At 38.5% G+C, this 22,676-nt stretch overlaps 1 protein-coding gene across 2 annotated transcripts in view; it reads left to right on the plus strand.

Moving 5' to 3' along the window:
* The window catches only part of LOC127637917 (zinc finger C3H1 domain-containing protein), a 46,422-nt gene that overhangs the window by 20,370 nt on the left and 3,376 nt on the right, over positions 1-22,676 (plus strand). The window contains exons 19-32 of one of the 2 annotated variants that reach the window (XM_052119166.1): positions 2,825-2,926; positions 3,014-3,133; positions 3,232-3,409; positions 14,412-14,598; positions 14,684-14,875; positions 15,060-15,297; positions 15,423-15,528; positions 15,613-15,811; positions 17,358-17,452; positions 17,993-18,100; positions 18,178-18,282; positions 21,121-21,289; positions 21,529-21,629; positions 21,799-21,900. In XM_052119166.1, the coding sequence (XP_051975126.1) occupies positions 2,825-2,926; positions 3,014-3,133; positions 3,232-3,409; positions 14,412-14,598; positions 14,684-14,875; positions 15,060-15,297; positions 15,423-15,528; positions 15,613-15,811; positions 17,358-17,452; positions 17,993-18,100; positions 18,178-18,282; positions 21,121-21,289; positions 21,529-21,629; positions 21,799-21,900 (2,002 nt within the window). The remainder of the gene's footprint in view (positions 1-2,824; positions 2,927-3,013; positions 3,134-3,231; positions 3,410-14,411; positions 14,599-14,683; positions 14,876-15,059; positions 15,298-15,422; positions 15,529-15,612; positions 15,812-17,357; positions 17,453-17,992; positions 18,101-18,177; positions 18,283-21,120; positions 21,290-21,528; positions 21,630-21,798; positions 21,901-22,676) is intronic. The other variant, XM_052119167.1, reaches the window with a different exon arrangement.

Here is a 22,676-nt window from a genome sequence, read left to right on the forward strand (position 1 = left end):
CCATTGCTGTTGACAGCGAATCTCTTGCCACTAAAAACAAACATTTTGGAGGAAAAAGACTAAATATAAATGGAATCAGTACATAAAATGCTTTATATCAAAGATGAATGAGAAACAAGGCGTGCTGTTTGCCATAGCGGCTGTTTATCTGCGGCGAAAATGCAAATGCCGGTCTGTCTGGGTCCATAAAATCCCCGCGATCTCAGATACACCTTTCCACGCAGTATTTTTCTTAAAAATGTCCTTGTACGTGGGAAGAGATTTATCATAGAGCACTGGAAAATTTCTAACAGCAAGAATTAGCCTTTCATCCATCTTTCCGTTACTGCAGGAGCTGAGAGAGAAGGATCACGTGAGCTCTCCCGTCGTCTCTCCTATTGGCTGTCGCTTCCGTTAGTCGCTCCAAAGTTGAACTTTTCTCAACTTTGTCGTGTTGCTGGACACGCCCACATCTAGCGCCAACGGTCGCGACAGCTCGTGTCGCCGGAAGTCACTGTGCTCGCATTGAAAATTAATGGTATTGGGTCGCTGTCGCGCGCGATGTCGCTGGCAGTGTGTACGCACCTTAAGTGAGAATTTGATCTTTTCTAGCTTAAGGAATGACATTAAATCAGTCTCCCAAGACTTATCTGCAGGGGGTATGGGTGACTTCCAGCGTAAAAGGATACATCAATCAGAGGCAATCAGAGAGGCAAATGCTAAAACATTTACTTTCTATTTATTAAGTTCAGAATGGTTAAGGGGAACTCCAAATATAGCAACAAGTGGACAAGGAGTGATGTCTGTATCTAGAGCCTCAGATATAATCTTGAAAAAGTTCTTCCAGAATCCTGTTAGCTTTGAGCATAGCCGGAAGGTATGGGCTAGGTCAGATGGGACAGAGGCACATCTATTACAGGCCTCACTGGTACTAGGGGAAAACTTAGCTAATTTGGCTGTGCTAAAATGCATTCTGTGTAGTGCTTTGTATTAAGTTAAGACGGGCGCAGGATGAGGAGTAATGAACTTGTAATTTGGCCCTGTCCCACCAAGAGTCTTGAAATTGGACTCCTAGCTCGTTTTTCCACTCCTGCTTAACTTTGAGCAGCGGAGATAACTTTGACAACATTCTTGTCAGGATTTCAGGTCTGTCAAGAATTTTTGGTAAGTCTGCAGGCAGAGACGGGAATGTGTTACAATGGTCTTTAACAAAACTGCGTACCTGAAGATAACGGAAGAAGTTGCTTTGGGGTAAGTCGTGCTCATGGGACAAGCTTTTAAAGTCAACAAATATCCCATTTAAAAACGTATCTCGGAATGATATGATGCCTTTCTCCTTCCAAAGTGTAAATGCAGAGTCTAGTATGGAAGGTAAGAAATTCTGGTTATAGCGTAATGGGCCAAGGAGGATGAAATAGAAGTTCACATAGATGCATTGTCCTTGTTAATTGGCTGATGAAGGCTTTTGTTGGCAGTTTATTGATGGTCTTTGTATTCCATTTTAAGAGTGTTGTCCATAATTAGACCGAGGTGATGCAGGCCGAGATCAGTGAGGTGCATCGCAGTTCAACCTGGCCGGTAATTTCGGTGAGATCCGGTGAGATCCATCCTAAATCCAAGGTTCAGGCAGTGGCATATGAAGTATCCCATGTCTTTTGGTTGGAGTTGGCATTAGTTCATCCTCTGAAGTCCATCATAATAGACTGAAGTGATGTTTGGCTGGCACTGGCTGCATTTAGTAATCATCACACAGCGACACATGGCTAAGCTGGATCTGGCCGACTCTTGTAACCTCGGGATTCATATTGAGACATGGAAGAAATATTATTCTATTTTAGCATAGATATCATTCAATTTTAGAGTTATAGATCTTTTATAGATGTTTCTGGTTCTGGCAGACTAAACTAAAGCAGCCTAATTGTGGGTTGGAGGATAAATTAAGTGTATGCCTGGCTAAATAGTGGAGTCTTTAATCTAGACTTAAACTGAGAGAGTGTGTCTGCATCTCGAACAGTGTTAGGGAGAATATTCCATAGTTTAGACAAATATGAAAAGGATCTACCTCCTTTTGTGTATTTTGATATTCTAGGAACTATTAACCGGCCAGAATTTTGCGATCGTAATGACCGTGATGGAATATAGCGTGGTAGAAGGTCACTTAACTACTGCGGAGCTAGACCATTCAAAGCTTTGTACGTAGCATTTTCTACATCCAGTAGAAAATTAAGTACCCAAGCCAAAGACCCAAGTGATGTGATGTTGTACTTTGCATTCATTTGCGAACACTCTGGAAATCTCATATGATGGCAGCTCATCTGTGTTTTGCAAGCTAGATCTGTGCTCCTAATGGATACAAGCTAAAAACTAATACCCTGTTCTTGCAGTTTGTGCAAAGTTTCTCTTTAGCACCTTATATCTTTTGTTAGTCAGAAATTTCTACAGTATCTGCAACAAACCTAGAGCATATAATGGTAATAAAATTAAGCACTCATATAAAATATGAGTGCTCAATGACTGAAAATGTTTGTCTATTCATGAAATTAGTTGGGCTATAAATATTAGGCAATATTATAAGCAAATAGATGAATTAAATACCTATTCATTTATTTTCACCCTTGGTGGGGCATTTGATAATAGTGGTTTGCATTGGGCAAAAGGTTGAGAAACCCTGGTCAAGGGCATGTGTACACAGACTAACAAAAAACAAGTGCAGATGGAATACAAGAACCCCCTATGTCTACCTTAGAAAGGCCACAGAAATATAATATCTTTTCACATCAAATATTGAAGTATGTGATTGTAATTAATAGAATTTAACATTGAATTCTGACCCTTGTGTTTCCAGAGAAATATATGAAGAAACTGTTAGGGGCAAATAAGGATCGTATGGGAACAGACCAGAAGGCTGTTCTGCTCGTGAGCAAAGTCAATGAGAGTTTAAAACACAGTGAGTTCTCGCTGTGCAATATTTTTTTTATTTTAGTTTGTATGAGTTCAGTTTGAACTGGTGCTGATGGTTCATTCTGTCTCTCAGTTCCTCCTTTCACCACATATAAAGCTCCGAGAAGATGGAGACCTGAAGCTCAGAGAGTGAAGACAGATGATCAGGAAGATGATCAGGCCACTGTAGATGTCACTGTTCCTGTACGACACGGTACGAGTCACATCATATTCTCACTATACAGGGATCATCAGACCATCAATTCAGTTGATGCATTTTGATTTTAATATTAGTGTCTCTCTGTGTGACAGATGTTGGTGTGCAGGAGCGCTGGTTGTCCGCTGACATATGCATCACTCAGGATGATAACCGATATTTTGACAGTGAGACTGATGACATCAGTAATCTGGAGACCAGTGTATTGGAGAGCCCAAACGATGTGCAGCTGTGGATCAAACTGGCCTTCAAATACCTCAACCAGAAGGATATGTGAGTCTAGAGTTCTCACCATTTTCACTGACACGTGACTAAATGTGACTAAAATATATATATTTTTTTCCATGAAGGCTTCGTAAACAAGTAATGCACAGGGTAAAATGGAATGAATAATAATGTGTTAAATAGGGTTGCAAATTTTAAAAAATATAATTGATTGACAGTTAAGATTAAAGGAATATTCCGTGTTCAATACAAGTTAAGCTCAATCGACAGCATTTGTGGCATAATGTTGATTACCACCAAAAAATGTGAAGCTTATAATTTTATAAAAAAAATACGATTAATTCTTCTGTTAAAACGTATGTAGTATTTGAGCTGTAAAGTTGTTTAAATAGTCATTTTTACAGTCATTTAAGGTTCATTGAAATTATATGGTCATGGCAACGAAGTTGTAAAATTGGCTTTAACTTTATACAGAAAAGGATCTTCATACTGAAGAAGATCCATGAAGCTCTCGTGATTGTGCATGCATCCGCTTTTTATAGGTAATGGGCGGTGCTTCACTGCTGCCGGGTGCAGGACGGATTAGCGTTACACCTCAAATACGATGTGGTCTCATTCGTTTTTGACCACATTCGAATGTGCGTTTTGTGATCCAACCACAAAACTAAATGTTTTAGACCTGTATTGGTCAGTGAGTATTTTAACTTCTGTAAATTAGCCCCATTCACTTCAGTCTTGGAGTGATCATTGTGTAGTTTGATGAAATATGATTATGAAGTGTGTATAAAAATAAGTAATTAAATAATAATTGTATTAATAACCCCAGTGAGCAAGCTGAAGGCGACTGTGGCAAGGAACACAAAATTTCATAAGATGTGGATTAATGGAGAAAAATAACCTTGGGAGAAACCAGACTCACTGTGGGGGCCAGTTCCCCTCTGGCTAACATCATGAATATAATGACATTATTACTTGTGTATAGTTAAAATCATGGTTTAAAATGATTAAACTAAGTAAGGGTTAAGGGTCAGTGATTAAATGAGGGCTTGAGACGAAGAACCATATAAGTCCATATTTTCAAATTTTGAATAATAAATTTTTTTTAATTTGGACTCTGAATATTATATTATTATTATTTTTTTGACTTGAAGATAGACAACAAAAGCTTCACAATTCTAATGAGATAAGATTTTTTAGTATCAATCTTAAAAATAAAAAGTTAGAGTAATTTACATTTCTGGAATGTGGAAGAACAGTATATGTCCAGTTAATGTGGAATAACAGTATAAGTCCAATTCATCATATCACTTTAAACCACTGGAGATTTGATTCCTTTATCTTAGTTTTAATACAGTAACAGAACCTTAAAGAAAATATTAAGCATTTCTTTCTTTCAATTTCTTTTATTTTTTGCCAACGTAAATCACAGAACAAAAACACGGACAATACAGTACGAACAATGAACAATACATAGGCCTACTTATATTGCAGAAAATAGACATCAGTACAAACAATAAACCGTACATACAATCAACAATACATACAAACAATAAACAACAGTAATAACTGTAAACAATACATATTTACAATACAGACATACATCATCATCATTCCATGCTATGGTTCCATATGCTAGTTTACCATTTTATAATACATTTCATAAATCACCCCATTCATTCATTTACTAAATAAATAACTATATATTCCTATTATACAACATAAGATAAGGCATACAAGATAAGCTACAACTACTATTATGATTAATTTTACACAATATACACAATGTACCCCACCTTACCCTGCACATGACCTACACATACCAGGCTACTCTTCACATTCTAATGTCCCATAAAATGCTTGGGCCTCCGCTGGCATGTAGGCTAGCATTTTCATAAGATCCCGGTGCTGCTTCTTGACGGGCAGAGGGTCCTCGTAAGCACGAGCATACGTGGTGGAGAACAAGGGAGCTGGAGGTGGTTGATTCTTCCTCTGTTTGGTGATCAGCCAGGTCTTTCATCCCTCGTAGAGGCTGTGGCTCCCTTTTGTGTGGACACACCATGGATCAGCAGCTGAAATCATTATTCAACAAGAAATTCAATAAAGATTCTTCTTTCACGCACATATCCCCAACACTGTTAATCTCAGAAAACCAACTCTTTAGTTTTTTACCTGTCACTTTCAACCACATCATGGATGTGATTAGCAAGCCAGGTGGACGCTTTAATGTTGCATCAGGGAGCTGCCTGAAGTCCGCACATTTCATCTCAATTACTTTGAATGGATGCTGCTGCCTTGCTCCACGGATCATCTCGGCGACATCGCTGGGGGTGTGGAGTGTGGACACCTTACGCCTCTTGTCCAGCGTGGCAAAGGAACGGTCACAGGGAAGGAAGGAGTGACCAGACACCATGAACTTCTGCTCTATCTGACTGAAGTACCCTCTAGATACTGAGCAGGGCCATGAGGTTTAGGACTCGCCAGTTGTTGTTCTGCCCACAGCATCGGTCACTATAGATGACGAGCTTCCGTTCCTTTGCCTGGACAAGGGGAGCGAAAGATGTTTCTGCCCACTTCAAAAGACAGCTTGCCACCTCGATGGAACCTCTGTGAGCTGATGCCCTCATGCCAGAGGCACATTGTAGGAGGATTGTCAGTGCCCATCTCCTGGATACAGAGGTTGTAGTTGGCCAGCTGTCGATTGATAGTACACGTTGGAGTGTGTCAGGTTTGGCGTGAACACTACCCCTGCATGTCGATACAAATGACATGGCAGTCATCATTGGCTTTGGCCCTCGCTGTGTCAGCCTGCAACTGGGTGTACGCTTTTTCAGCTTTCCGGTGGTGAAGCTCACTCTCGGCTGCGATCTTCAACCTTTCTCCATCTGTTGTAGCAGCTGTTAATTTTGAGAACAGGGCGTCACATTTCGCACAAGTGTCACTTCTTGGCTGCCCAAAACTGAGGTTCTGCTGCTTGAAGAGGTCCCTATAGAGCCAGAACTTTGCAGTGGATGTTGGATTGTTTTCCTTGTACAGGCGGAACATGCGGAGCAGGTTTAAATCAGGGCTCAGGTACTCCCTCTCCACATCTCCCTTCATCCGTGAGTAGTGGTTCGGTTGGCGTGGGAAACTCAAGATATGATCTCTTATCCCCTCTCTCACTGCAGGATGAATGCTATGAGGCCTAAAAAATAAACAATGAACAAGGGAAATATAATAAACTATGCTGGTCTGTTTTGCACAATTGCATTGTTTCTGTGACCATAAATGTATAATTCTAAACCTTCTTCTAAACTATAGAATTTTGTTTTTCACATACAGTCATTAAAGGGATACTTCAGGATATAGCATTAAGCTTTGTATCATTAGAAAACCGAATTATTTTTAGTATTTTCGAATTACCATGCTTTCCTCCCTCATATCCCCCGAGATGAGAGATTTATGTATTTTTTGTCTGGAAAAAATCCTCCGATGACGCAAAAATCGTCATTGTTTACATGCACACCTTTTGTTTCAATCTAACTGAATTTATTCCCATTTGTGAATCTGAATGTAGTGTTTACATGAATGCCAAGCATGTGATCGATTGATGTGTGCGTTTTAGCATTGCAATCTGGGAGTTGTTGTCTTTCATCCCCATAAATCAAAAATAAATTTTCTGGCTTTTCTCAGTCTAGAAGGCTCCAAATTCAAAAATAATTTCACATTTCTACTACATAAATGACCCATTTTAAATACATTAATCTTTCCAGAGCTGAAGTATCCCTTTAAGATCCACATGTTGTAATGATACAAAGAATAATCATACATTACATTTGCATAGCACTTTAGCTCTGATATCGATCTCAAAGTGCAAAAATATGTTTCCTGACTGTGCAACAACAGTGAGCTGAATCCTAACCATTATGGTACGTGCACGCTGGCGTTATAGGGTGGAAAGGCACCCGACGCCTTATAATGCCAGCGTCCAGTGCACCATTAGGCCAGGGAATGTTGTAGGGCAACGGATGCTGACAATGGTGCAGCTTTAAAAACTAACAGGACGAGAGCATGAGGTCCTTCAAGATTTTTTTTATTTGACTTACCTGTTCTTATGTTTTCCTCTGAAGTCCTCTTATGGAGACCTGACTTTATCTACCTGCTCTGTTCCCTCAGACTGACTGCCTAACTTTTCTTGAATAACCTTTTCAAAGATAAGTAACTTTAAATAAATATGTTATGGACAATGTATCTAATTAAAATCATGCATGTAATACAAAATTAACAAACGGAAAACGCTAGGCTATATAAAACTTGCCTGTAGGCGACTGTTGGTCAGTTGAAAGACTGACATAAATGTGAGCTTACAAACAGCAAGTCTTTGGCCTCCTTGTTGCACATGGTACTTGAAGGTGTACTTCCTCTTAGTTATCTCAGTTTCAGGCCCACGTGGTCGTCTGCGACTCACCTTGTGCTAGAAGTAAAAAGACATTTACCATAGCGTAGCAGGCTAGCCATAGTGTAGAGCTGTCAAGGTAAGGTCATTAAGTACGTGAGTAGGCTTTGGTTAGGAGAATGAATAAGCCATGTGTATGCCTTTTAGGGCACCAAAGCGCTGTGGTCTGTAATGCACTTGGTGGCCTACTTGATGCCGATAAACCTTCATCCATCCTCACAAAATTTAACATTTACAGTGATCAGGCACATATGCAGTCTTAGTGAATTGAAGGCATACAGTAGTATTCAATTCACTGGTTATTTCATGGGCCTACATTGTGATGCATTGCATACTGTTGACATGATATGGTCATGAATTGCTTAAGTTAGCCTACCTGCTACAAACCAGAGAGAATGATAGCCTGCTGCCTCTCATAAGAGACAGCATAAAACTCTGTGAAGAGCTGGAGTTTTCTTTGTTCTGTTAGGCTTGAACACTGCCTGGGACACGTCTCATTGCACACCTTGCCCTTAACAAAAACAAAGTCACATTAGCTGGGTTTTTTTTTTTAGCTATAGAACACTAGAGCTATTAGCAGCTATTAAGGTTACTAGCTAGAATATATAACAGCTTACACAATCAATGCATTTTTTTATTATTACCTTTTATTTATTTATTGTATTTAATGAGTAACAAACATAGCATAGCATACAATATTACAAAACAAAGTGTTGAATTAAATGGTAACAGGGGATCCAAAAAATATATCAAAATATTTTAAACGCGTCAATTACTTTTTTTTTTTTTTTACCAATTTCAGTGAAGACATAAAGCAATCAAAGTCTAATTTTCTTAGCTTTCATTTCGACCTATTCATGACTTGATTCGCTAAACAGTCCGAGCTGTATGAACATTAATATAACGTTAGACGCCCATATGCCCCCTGACTGTAACCAGCTACGTTACAAAGTAACTGGCCAGCCAGCTAACATTAGGGACATCAAACGCAGCTAAAATGTTTCGATTTATTTATCCGTGGTTATAAGGAGTAGTCTACATCATTCATTTCGACCCATTCATGAATTGATCCGTTAAACAGAGTGAGCTATATGAATAAACTGTAGTAGATGACGCCCAGTAGCCTACACGCCCCTCTGACTGTAACCGCAAAAGTTAGGTAGATACTTTGTATAGGGTTCTTTCACTCACCTCTTTCGGTGGACTTTTTCCTCGTTTTTGCTCTCCTCTCCGGTTCACATATGGTTTCCCAGCATCCCTCAAAGACTTCCTTGCTCTGTCCTTCCATTCATTCATGTTCAGCTCTCCTTTTTTTGCTGAGGTTTTGCCTTTTAATGTCCATGAGCGGACATGAAAGCAACCGGCGTCTCCATTTTTCGTTAGTGGACATAAACGGTTTTTCAGCGTGAGACTATTTTAAAATTTAAAATACAGAGTTTTGGTCGCGCGAACACCCCCAAAGTGATTATGTATACAGAGTGGCACACATACGTTCAAGTCACATGGTTATCTCAATTTTTGTTTTTTTGGACTTATACGGTTGTTCGTCGCATGAACACAAATATAGATTGTGTTTGAACTGTAAGATTAATGACCAATGTCTTTGAAGTTCATCCTGGATTAAATGCAGAAGTTCACATAGATGCAATGTTCTTTGTTCGTTGGTTGATGAAGACTTTTGTTGGCAGTTTATTGATGGTCTTTGTATTCCATTTCAAGAGTGTAGTCCATCATTAGATCTAGGTGATGCAGGCAGGGATCAGTGAGGTGCATCGCAGTTCAACCGGCTGGTAATTTCGGTGAGGTCTATCCTAAGTCCAATGTTCAAGCAGTGCCATATGAAGTATCTCATGTCTTTTGGTTGGAGTTGGAATCCGTTCATCCCTGAGGTACATCTTTATAGACTGAAGTAATGTCTGTCACCTGCTGCATTTTGTCATCATCAGAGACACATAGCAGTGGAGTCTGATATTAAGCAGGAATGGAGCTGGATCCATCCAGTTCTGGTGACCTTGAGATAGGAGTCCCAAGGTTGAGACATGGAAACAATTAGAATAATATTAGCGTAGAAGCCATACAATTTTTTGTAATGGAAATTATGAGACACTGTATTCTGTGACAGATGATTGCATAAATTCTAGTTTTATTTCTGATAATTTCAATATTATAAGTAAAAAAAATAATTTAAGTCATTGCTATTGTGCTGCAACATATTATCTGGTTCAGTTGAGGCTGTATTCCCACAATTTTGCCACCGTACTGAATAAACACCTAGGATTGTTGTGGTTATTTTCTATGAGTTTGCTAAAATGTGCTGAACTGGCAGCTTTCAGTGCCTGTCTGTAACTACAGACACCATCATTCCATGCACCGCAAAATACTTCTAATTTTGTTTTCTCCCACTTGCTCTCCATTTTCTGAGCTGCTCTCTTGAGAGCATGAGTGTGATCTTTGTACCATGGTGCGGGGCTTTTTTCTTATTTTCTTTAATTGAAGGGGATGAAATAGGGCTGGGCGATAAAACGATCTCGATATGGCATCGCGATAATATTTATTTAGACTACGATGATAAACTTTTGACATGTTTACTCGATATGGATAGACCTAACAGCCTATTACAAAGCAGAAATAAACGGACAACAGCCAGTCAGAATGCAGATTTTGGCTTGTGCGTCTAAGTACACGCCCATTTGCTAGCAGAGCACTGTTTGAGCTACCGGCAGTGAAGAAAGTGAGTGTAAAGAAAAAATGAGTGGAAACGACGAACTCGAACTATCTTCCAAAGCTGAGGAAATTGTTGACAAAAAAGGTAACAAGATGTCAATTATATGGAAGTGGTTTGGATATCTGAAAAGCGACGACGCGCAAATAAAGACGGTCTGCGAAATATGCCGTCGGTCGGTGATAACCAAGACGGGAAACACAACAAACCTTTTCGGTCACCTGAAAAGGTACCATCCCAGCGACCACACCGAGAGTATGAAAATGCGGGCCCATGTTAATGTTACTCCGTCCACAAGTTTTGCCCAACATGCTAACGTTAGTGGTTCTTCTGTTGTTAGCAGCGCAAGTGGGGCTGTACCTAAACAACAACAACAATCAATCGTGTCGGCAATATTGTGACCTGCCACAGGGCAGCTTTAAAACCAGATGCTGTGGACAGACTAGTCTTTCTGGCAAAAAACCTATAATAGGGTAATTAGGGTTACATATGACGAGCACTACCTAAAAGGTGTAGCATAGTGACAGGTTTACAATGTTTACATTTTGCACTTTTTACTCAGATTGCTACCTCTAAAACATTTGAGATATTTAAAACCAGTACACAATTAATATTTTATTTATCTGACAGTTAAGTACTTAAATCTGCCAGGGACTTTGTGGTTCACTTGTTTACATTTGTTGTCTTGGTTGTACCTCTGCAAACATTTTGAAATGTTTGCTGCCCTGCCAAAGAAATTTGATGTGATAGTACTGTAGTCACAGCTTTTAGTTTGATATTTTATAATCAGTTACAAGGCAAGCTAACTTGCATTGTTTTGTCAAGGCAAATAAAGCATGTTTGCTAAAAGTAAAATGTTAACATTTAGATTTAAAGTTTATCAATATTCTTTTATAACAAAATATATTCTCAACCAATCCATGTTTGCACAGTTAAATGTTTGCATTGTTATTTATTTATGTTAATAAACTATATAGTTCAACTATTGAACCTTCTGGTTTCTTCAGGCATCATTATCAGTATACTTTTCAAACAGGCAGCATTATTAAATTATATATCGTAACAAATATCGATATCGATCAATATGGGAAAAAAATATCGTGATAATATATTTTGCCATATCGCCCAGCCTTAGGATGAAACTATCAAGAGAAGACTGCATTTATATTTTCTGTTATTTCATGAAGTTCTTCTAGACTTTGGGGCTTCTGGAGTGTATGAGATAGATCTGGAAGATAATTAGTGAAGCTATCTTTAGTGGTCAAAAGAACAGTTCTACCTGAATGATAGAATAGTATAGATTGAGTGACATTAGCAGATTGCAGCATACAAGAGACGAGGTAATGATCCGAGATGTCATCGCTCTGCAGTAGAATAACTACAGTATCAACATCAACTCCATATGACAATTAAATCTAGCATATGATTATGGCGATGAGTTGGTCCTGTCACATTTTGTCTGACTCCAAGCGAGTTGAGAATATCAATAAATGCTAATCCCAATGTGTCATTTTCATTATCTCATAGGTGGAAATTGCGGGGGGTCAGGACCCCCCATCTGAGGGTTGTCCCCCCCTAAAATATCATTAAATTATGTAAATAATATAATGATATATTCTTAAAATAATTGTTTAAGAAATAAAATAATACAAATGCAAATGGGGCAACAACAAAAAAAACCTTGGTGTCCCCTTCAAAAATTGCTCTTGAGAATTGTTTATTGTCCCCCCCAACATTTTGATGAAAATTTTCACCCCTGCATTATCTATGTTAATGTTGAAGTCACCAACAAATAAAGCTCTATCTACAGTAACTACTATATCTGATAGAAAATGTGCAAATTCACCAAGGAAATCAGAACATGGCCCAGGTGATCTGTACATTGTAGCAAGCACAAAAGATGAAATTTGTTTTATTTTTATCGGATGGTGTTACATTAAGCATTATTAGTTCAAAAGACTAGAACTCTGTCCCCTGAGTAATACCAAAAACGTCACTGTAAATTGTAGCAACGCCTCCTCGACCCTTCAGATGGTGCTCATGTTTATAACAATAACCTGGAGGAGTAATTAATTAATTTAATCTTATATATTCATTCGGTTTAAGCCAGGTTTCAGTCAAACAGAGATCATCCAAGATTTGATCTGTAATAATTTAATTTACAATTAGTGCTTTGGTTGAAAGAGTATGTTTAGTAGCCCTATCTTTATATGATGTTTATCTTCAAATTTCCAATTCCTTACATTTATCACATGTGAATCCGTCACTACTGACGGAAGAAGCTATAGTAAACATGTGGCATGTAATGGTGGAAGCAATATTATGAGCGGATGCCGTGACTTACCACAATTGTTTGTTGTTGGTTGTTCCTGAGCGCCGAAGGTTTGAGATCGATGTGAATCCTCACGCAATTGTTTGTTATGGTAATTCTTGATAAGCGGTGCTTTGAGATTGATGCAATAATCCATGTAAGACAGAGGAGAAAATGGATGCGCACTGTAAAATGGATGCAGTTTAAACGCGATAAAATTTTTCCATGTGCATATGCTTCTTATGGTTGTTGAATCGTGATGAGAATAATTCAGGGGAAAACCTGATGGACACTGAAAAATGGCAGATATTAAAGATTAAAAGCTGCAAACATATACATTAAAAAAATGCTAAAAAAGCTAGCAGGCTACAAACACTAACTGGAGCTAGGCAAGTCAAAATACATTTTTGTGGTAATTAATATTATGCCACAAATGCTGTCGATCGAATTTAACTTGTATTTAAATAGGAATATTGCTTTAAGGAATGAAAATCAATTCATCAATTATTAATTTAACTTATTACAAAAATGAATGCATAACTGCTTGCTTGACCAACTCTAAATGGGTGTTGTTTTAAAGCTTAGAAGCTGAACTTATTACAAATCATTTAGGCAATATGACCATCTCTAAACAAGTGAATTTGATAAATTAAGTTTGAGATCGTTTTAGTCATATGTCTCAATGTGTAGAATACAGCACAGACACACAATCTATAGTATATCAAGTTAAACCATGCATTTGTTTTTGAGTTACATCCTATAACATAATTAGTTGTTAGTTTTTGCTTGCAACTTCAACTTGTCTTCATGAATAGTAAATGGAATATGAGATGGTTACTATACAGTTGTGCTGACCTTAGCCTTCCTACACTGTTTGATCATATTTGACCGAACTCAAAAATCGGACTTGATTTAAGTCTATGTGGTTGTAAAACAAACAAAAAAAGAGAGAGACCTTTACTGTTCATGGTCAAAATTTACTGACCATAGGAAATAAATGGGAAAGACTTAAAAACAGCATTTTTTTTGTTTTGTTTTGTCAAATAGTTCAGAATTTAAATCGGCCACAATGCGGAACAAACACACACAAAAATATAGGGGTGAGACTATAAAACATGCAGAGTGCAAAACATACCTCTCCCCACACACACACACTACACGTACACACAGATTAAATGGTGACACACAATAACACAGATTTTTTTTACTTTTGTCAAATAAAATCTATAAATCAGCCTCAATGCAGCACACACACAAAGAAATAAATGGGTGAGGATAGCAAAGGTAGAATGCAGAATACAACACAAACACTCATTTTCATGATATTATTTTGATATAAATGATTGGTAACAACATGATGTATTGTATGTCTTTGTAACACATGTTTGCTAAAACTGACACTTCAAAACCGTTAAACCGAAAACAAATGCTAAACTTTGACAAATGATAGTTTGGTTAATGTCTAAATATCCTAATGGATAACTTGTGATATAATATTTTCTCTCTCTTCTGTCCTACTCCTTATATAATGCAGTAATAAAATGATCCATTTTATTATGTCTGACTCTCTTTGGTCTGTCATTAGCTCCATGTCGGAGTGCCTGGACGCAGCATTGAACACACTGTCTCGTGCTCTGGAGGATAACCGTGAGGATGCTGAGGTGTGGTGTTACTATCTGACGCTGTTCTCACGGCGAGGTAGCAGAGAGGAAGTTCAGGAGATGTGCGAGATGGCTGTGGAACACGCGCCGCATTATCACGTCTGGTGGACTGTGAGTCTCCGAGCTGTCTGTCTGTCTGAGGAGCGTTTGTCTTCAAACATTTGAACTCATGTAGAATTGTGAATGTGTGTTTCAGTACATGAGTGTGGAGATCGGTTTTGAGGGTAAAGATTACGTGTGCAGCCGTCTGATTGCACACCTGCTGGAGACACAGTCGCATGACGTCAGATCGGATGTGCACTCGTTTCAGCTGCTGGAGTCTGTGATGTTTCGCGTGCAGCTCAGTGTGTTCACAGGCCGACCGCACAACGCTCTCAACATTCTCAAGGTCTGCAATGAACACAATTACAAAACACTTCCAGTATGGAGGAGTATAAAAATAAATTATGCAGAAAAAATGTTGGTCTTTCACCAAAAATTTAACTTTCTGAGTGCTTCTTAAATGTCTGATTTAATGTCTTTCTCATTTTTCAACTTTTGAAGAAGAATGTATTATGTCTGTTTTCACGTAGAGCGTGCTGGCTTCAGGCTCTGTATCGAGAGTTGCAGATTGTTTAACTGTGCCGGATCGGTGTTTGATGTGGCTGTCATATATTTACATGACTGAATTCAAACGTCTGCCGCCGTGTTTGTACGACCCCTCCAACTCCAACCCCTCTCGAATCATGTGCACAGATCCGTTTGTCATTCCCTGGAGAACAGCTCAAGATATCCAAACACCCACTGACGTCATCATCGGTCTGTTTGAAGGTGCAACACCTGTGTGATTCTCTGATAGTAGTTCAATACAAGTGACCAGTTATATAGATAAAAGAAAGTTCATATTATATAATGGCAGTATCCCATTGTGCTATCATTGTGTCTGTTTTCTGTAGATGCTGTATCACACTGTACAGATGAGCGTTTGTCCAGCAGTGAACAGATTCAGGCCAGTTTTCCTCTTCACTCAAACCTCATTCATTTGTTCCAGCTGCTGGACAGGTACTGCCTTTTATTGAGGGCTTTTATCATTTGGTTACAATGAGTTGAAGTGCTGTGCTGTTTACATGAGTCCCATGTGTTCAGACATCAGGAGGCTGTTGCTCTGTGTGAACGTCTGCTGGCAGTGTGTCCACTCTACTGCCCTCTGCTGGACCTCACCAGTGACCTGCATGCCTCAACTGGACACACGGATAAAGCCATAGACGTTTGGATGCACGCTCATCTTGAGAGCTCCAGAGATGCTCGCATATTTTACCAGCTAATCAAGTGTTTGCACACTCTGGTATGATATCCACTTATCATGGGTCTTCAAGGACGTATGGGTGGATACGGAGAAATGCTGCAGAGACCCCCTCTTACATATTGTTGCATTTAAAGCCTGATCTCTAACATCAGACATACTGTAGAACCATGTTATTGTATGACTTACTTTGATAGTTGCATGTCAAAGCCATTGAACTTGTTACAAATACAATTTTTTTTATTTGATCTAAATGACTGGTAACGCAAGTGCGAGCTGAGTGCGTGTTGTACAAGCAGATGCGCGAGTTATTTGAGCGCTCCTATGTCCTTACTCTCCAAGTTTGTGAATACTTTTTCGTGTTTCAATGAAACCTCAGAATGAAACAAATCGCTACAATTAATTAAACTTCCTATAGAAGACATTCTAGGAGAGCGAGCTGCGCTCAAGCGTCTCTGTGCATGCTCTGTAAACTGTGTGACCACTTGCGCTGCACAATGAATGGCAACTCCATTGTACGATGCATGGTATCGGGACATTTTATCAAGAATGTGTACATGAGCAAAGTATCTAACCCGATACCAGTCTATAGAGCGGAGAAGGGTAGGGCTGGAACAACGCACGCCCGGTCCCCAATCAGCCTGATGGGGGCATGTGTGGGATAAAGGTGGCTGGGATGACAGTTAGAGAGAGAGAGAGAGAATTACAGGCAGCTGTGTGTTTATGTTTTGTGAGTTTTTTTGGTTCGGTTTATTATTAAAACTATTATTTATATCGTCAAGCTGGTTCTCGCCGCCGCCTTTCCCTTAACCCGCTTTACACAGTCCTTTATCAAACACATCATCCTTTTTGCGTGGCGCTTCATCCATGGAAATCTGGAGGATTCCAAACTCCTGAAATTTTTTATGAAGTTGGGCACCATTTGAACACTCCTGCATTAAACCAAAATGATACGATAAATGAACAGCATGTAATGAACATTAAACAACAAAACACAATACAAAAACGAATCTCTGTATACATTATATACAGGTACTGTGTTTCCCTAGATGTAAGCTGTTTAATAATTGTCAAATGCAATATGAAAACAGGAATGGATTTACAACTAAATTGGGTCCTTTTATTAGTCAGTGACTCAATTTACTTCTGGCATCATCTGACAATGTTTACAAACATGGCTTCTCTGATCTGAACATGTGTTTGCTGCACTACAGTACATTCTTAAAAAAAGTATTAATTTTCATTTTAATCGGACAGGAATTGTTTTCCTAGCTGTACTGTTAGCTAAAATGTACCAGCCTTTTTTATACAGTATACACAAACGTAGCCTATACCCTCTATAGCTATCTCTCTCTCTATATATATAAAAACCGTGAGGAACATCTCATGACCTCAAAAAGTCAACAAACTCAAACTGTAACAATGACATAATAGCTAAACATACACCTGCAATTTTAACGCACGAGTACGCAAAGTTTTTTTTTTTTTTTTTTCACAATAGCGCAAATTAGTCTGTATCAGTACAAAAGTGTACAATCACTCTGTGTGGTCTGTGTTGTAAGTCATATTTTCTGTTTCTTCGGTGTAGGGGACGTCCAGTGTTATGAAGGAACTTTTTGATAAGTTCATGTGCTCGTTCTGTGAAACTGTACCAGATGAGCTGACGTCTCTAGATGTGCTACGGTAACATCATCACTGATACCATACTCGTGTGTGTGTGTGTGTGTGTGTGTGTGTGAGAGAGATGCAGTGGACACTTAAGCCACGTAAAATGTCTAAATATCATTGCAATAGATACAGAATATCAAGGCATTATATTTTTTAAATGAGCATAATAACACAAGTACACTATTTCACAAAATCCATTTGTTTAGAAATGATAAAACAATAGATAGTGTTCAGGATGAAGACAGTATTTGGGTGGGGCTGATAAAATATTTTTACTAAAAATCTCCATGACACTCATTGCTCAGGTAAAACAAATGTAGTTATGGGAAATGCTGTAGCATCATTTTGTTAACTAATGCAATTTACATTTAGACATTTAAAGTCATAGTTCACTCAAAAATCTAATTATCTCATTTACTCACATTCATGCCATCCTAGATGTGTATGTAAAGTGAATGGTGACCAAAACTGAGAGAATTTTCATTTTTGGGTGAACTTTTTTAGGCCACTGTAAAGATATATTGCTTGATTCCGTTTGCACCGTTATTATTACAGTCATATTCTTGGCATTCTGACTCGAGAATTAATGAGAGCTCCAACACTCAAAGATCATCTTCAGGATGAGATGAGAGATCAGCTGCCGTATCTGCATCTCATTCACTGGTACGCCCTCTCTTAGTCTTTTGCTGTAAATGTCTCGATCTGTCATCTTCCAACCCTGATTCTTGATTTTAATACAGTTTTTGGGAGTCTATTTATGGCGGTGTGAGAGAGACCATTGAAGCATTTGAAAAGGCTTTGGGAACCATTACGAAGCTGGAGTTAATCAACACACTTTGGCTAGAGTAAGTAACCAAAGTTTGACCTTATTTACTTGAATTATTAGCTGTTAATTATCACAGCTTTAAAGGGGTGATGACATAGTTTTCATAGTCTTCTTTAAACTTCAGTGTAAATGATCACCATTATGATTGGTTAAATATGTGAAACTCAATCGTGAAGAGAATGAACAAGCTCCGCAACAATGACCTACATTGCGGGGTTTACATATAACGCACATCCAAAGTATTGCATCCGAATATATTAAACTGTTATAAATTTGACTATCAAACAGTCGTCACATATGAAACATTCAGGAATGGAGTTGGTTATTTATGGTTTTGTGGCCTGGTCTGGTTATTAACGTTGCCATCTTTCAATAGCGGTTCCTTTGCAAAGCTTGAATCATACTGTGACTGGTTCACAAGCAATCCATGAAATAACATGAGCTGAAAAAACAAATACATGCTGCAATGTGCTAGACACACAAACGTAATACAATCCACTAGGGCTGGGCGATATGGCAAAATATATTATCACGATATTTTTTTCCATATTGATCGATATCGATATTTGTTACGATATATAATTTAATAATGCTGCCCGTTTGAAAAGTATACTGATAATGATGCCTGAAGAAACCAGAAGGTTCAATAGTTGAACTATATAGTTTATTAACATAAATAAATAACAATGCAAACATTTAACTGTGCAAACATGGATTGATTGAGAATATATTTTGTTATAAAAGAATATTGATAAACTTTAAATCTAAATGTTAACATTTTACTTTTAGCAAACATGCTTTATTTATCTGCCTTGACAAAACAATGCAAGTTAGCTTGCCTTGTAACTGATTATAAAATATCAAACTAAAAGCTGTGACTACAGTACTATCACATCAAATTTCTTTGGCAGGGCAGCAAACATTTCAAAATGTTTGCAGAGGTACAACCAAGACAACAAATGTAAACAAGTGAACCACAAAGTCCCTGGCAGATTTAAGTACTTAACTGTCAGATAAATAAAATATTAATTGTGTACTGGTTTTAAATATCTCAAATGTTTTAGAGGTAGCAATCTGAGTAAAAAGTGCAAAATGTAAACATTGTAAACCTGTCACTATGCTACACCTTTTAGGTAGTGCTCGTCATATGTAACCCAAATTACCCTATTATAGGTTTTTTGCCAGAAAGACTAGTCTGTCCACAGCATCTGGTTTTAAAGCTGCCCTGTGGCAGGTCACAATATTGCCGACACGATTGATTGTTGTTGTTGTTTAGGTACAGCCCCGCTTGCGCTGCTAACAACAGAAGAACCACTAACGTTAGCATGTTGGGCAAAACTTGTGGACGGAGTAACATTAACATGGGCCCGCATTTTCATACTCTCGGTGTGGTCGCTGGGATGGTACCTTTTCAGGTGACCGAAAAGGTTTGTTGTGTTTCCCGACTTGGTTATCACCGACCGACGGTATATTTTGCAGACCGTCTTTATTTGAGCGTCGTCGCTTTTCAGATATCCAAACCACTTCCATATAATTGACATCTTGTTACCTTTTTTGTCAACAATTTCCTCAGCTTTGGAAGATAGTTCGAGTTCACAGCTCGTCGTTTCCACTCATTTTTTCTTTACACTCACTTTCTTCACTGCCGGTAGCTCAAACAGTGCTCTGCTAGCAAATGGGCGTGTACTTAGACGCACAAGCCAAAATCTGCGTTCTGACTGGCTGTTGTCCGTTTATTTCTGCTTTGTAATAGGCTGTTAGGTCTATCCATATAGAGTAAACATGTCAAAAGTTTATCATCGTAGTCTAAATAAATATTATCGCGATGCCATATCAAGATAGTTTTATCGCCCAGCCCTACAATCCACTGTGAAGCAAGCACACATATCACCCTGCGATTAGGAACTTGTTTAAACTACAGTCACTATTTCCTGATGTTGAGATGCTTCAACAGAGGCCAAAGCAGAGATGCTGGTCGTCTGTTTACTCTGGATGAGACACGGTTCTCCCAGCCAATGGCAGCAGTGAAATGGAGCTGAACAGACCATTTTAAAGTTTAAATTGTACCTCTCTTATAAAGTGTTTCACATTGCTGGAAACGCATCAAAACAATCAAAGACATCTATCTAGTGCACGTTTACATTGACCAACAATTCAAAATAGCACAGGTTGGTGCAAAAACGAGTCTATGGTGTATTTATACTCAAAACAACAAGATGCAGAATTGGGGTCTCCTTTTAAGAGTTATAACTTGACCTTGGATCTTTTAAAAGTGGCATCAGATGCATGATAATGGTCAAAGCCATTTGTCTAATGCATGTTCATGTAGATTTTTTTTTTTAAATAGTCCAGATGTGCAGAAGGTGTCCTGTGAATATCCCCTTCAGGGTTCAGGAGACCTACTCTCTTCTCATCAGCCAAATGAGCACCAAAAGGTGCACTCATGTAGAAGTAGGTGTTGATGTCTTGCCTGTAGAGGCAGTCTTGTGCTAATTTGTGTGATGTCACTATATAGAGAAAATCCCAACAAGCCATTTGTGCAGCTTGGTTTAAATAAATGCTCTTTTTGTATTGAGGAAGTTTTGAGTTCTGAAACTTACAGTATATTTTTATTGTACAATGAAGTCTTTCATGTGAAAAGATCAAGAAAGATTTGGAATTGGATTTGATTCCTTATGTCATGACCCCTTTAAATCAGTGAGTAGTAGAGTATGGGTAGAGTGTATTTCATTGGGTGGGAGAGGCAAAAACCAATGGTTTTGTTTTATGAGCATCCTGACTGAATGCAGATCACTTATTGTGTAGTTGAAGAAATCGGGCATGATCATCCTTTATTAACAGCTGGTGTTTTTTTCAGCAGTTATCTGTCATTTACCAGCAGTAAGGTGTTGGGGCTGCAGCCCAGTGTTCGTGAGCTGAAGATGTTTACAGGTCTGGTGCACCGTTGCCTGGAAACGGTGCCATCCAGACTGACTCTGCCCTTCAGCTCCTCACAGTATTGGAATTGTTTCAGCTTCCATAACAAGGTAAAGCTCCTGTTCCATAGTCACCCACTGATTATGTAGCTCATTTTCAACTTGTAGTATCACTTGTTTCTCAGCAAGATTATTGCATGTAAAGCACTCTGAGCAATTCAAATTACATTTGTCTCAAGAACCAGAGTTGAGCGTAGCATAGTTGTGTTTGTAATTTGTGTCAGCTCTTGCGTTGTTGTTTTTTTTGTGTGTGTGGTCCATTTTGAAGCTCCTAACTCTGTGCTTTGCAGGTGATATCCTTCTATTTGGGTTGTTTCCCTCAATCCCAGCATTCCCTTGTCCTGGAAAGACTTCAGCATATCATGCCAAACAATACTGAACTGGCCATAAGGTACCCAGATGTTTATCCTCCACTGAAGGTGTAACAGTCTATCTATCTATCTACTCTATAATGGAGAAATATTTGATTCTTCAACATCTTTAATAGGTGGCTCTAGAGACAATTCACAACTTCTGAAGACATAAATGTGCTTGAGTTTTTGTCAATTGTTGTTGTGTAGGTTGCTGCAGCAGGAATGGCAGGATGGAAATGTTGAACATTTTAAATTGCAAAGCAGAATGTTGTGCAGTAGCATACCAACATCTCTGGCCATCTGGAAAATGTAAGTTCACGGACTCCAAACATATGAAGCTAAACTGCTTTTAAGTCTCTAAAAATAATGTCAGCCTTAATATATAAATCAAATTTAAAGTTTAAGATTGCATAGCGTTTTCAGTTCTGCATGATGTTAAACATTTTGAATAATCCCCTCACTGTAAGGAATGACAGCTTGGGTTACATGATATAGACTCTTTTAGAAACATTCCAGCTGGTCCTGTCATGCACAAATTAAGCACTCATGCTAGCATAGTCACAGCTTTTTTGATCCCCTCTTAGGGTAGTTGTATGGAAGCTCTTTTGTGGATTACTTCACACAGTGCATAATACGCTTCCGTGTTTGGTTCCAGTAGACGTCTGCTAAATTGTATTGGTGCTGAGAGAATTGGCTGGTGGCCACTGTCCTCAGAAGACCAGCCCATTGCAGCCATTGGGTTTACAAAGGAGTATTTGTAGGTTGTGAATGATCTGCTTTTAAAAAAACAAAAAAACAAGACATACAGTGGGTACGGAAAGTATTCAGACCCCCTTAAATTTTTCACTCTTTGTTATATTGCAGCCATTTGCTAAAATCATTTAAGTTCATTTTTTTTCCTCATTATTGTACACACAGCACCCCATATTGACAGAAAAACACAGAATTGTTGACATTTTTGCACATTTATTAATAAAGAAAAACTGAAAAAAATCACATGGTCCTAAGTATTCACACCCTTTGCTGTGACACTCATATATTTAACTCAGGTGCTGTCCATTTCTTCTGATCATCCTTGAGATGGT

Source organism: Xyrauchen texanus, chromosome 46 (genome assembly GCF_025860055.1).
Source record: "Xyrauchen texanus isolate HMW12.3.18 chromosome 46, RBS_HiC_50CHRs, whole genome shotgun sequence".
Classification (NCBI taxonomy): Eukaryota; Metazoa; Chordata; class Actinopteri; order Cypriniformes; family Catostomidae; genus Xyrauchen; species Xyrauchen texanus.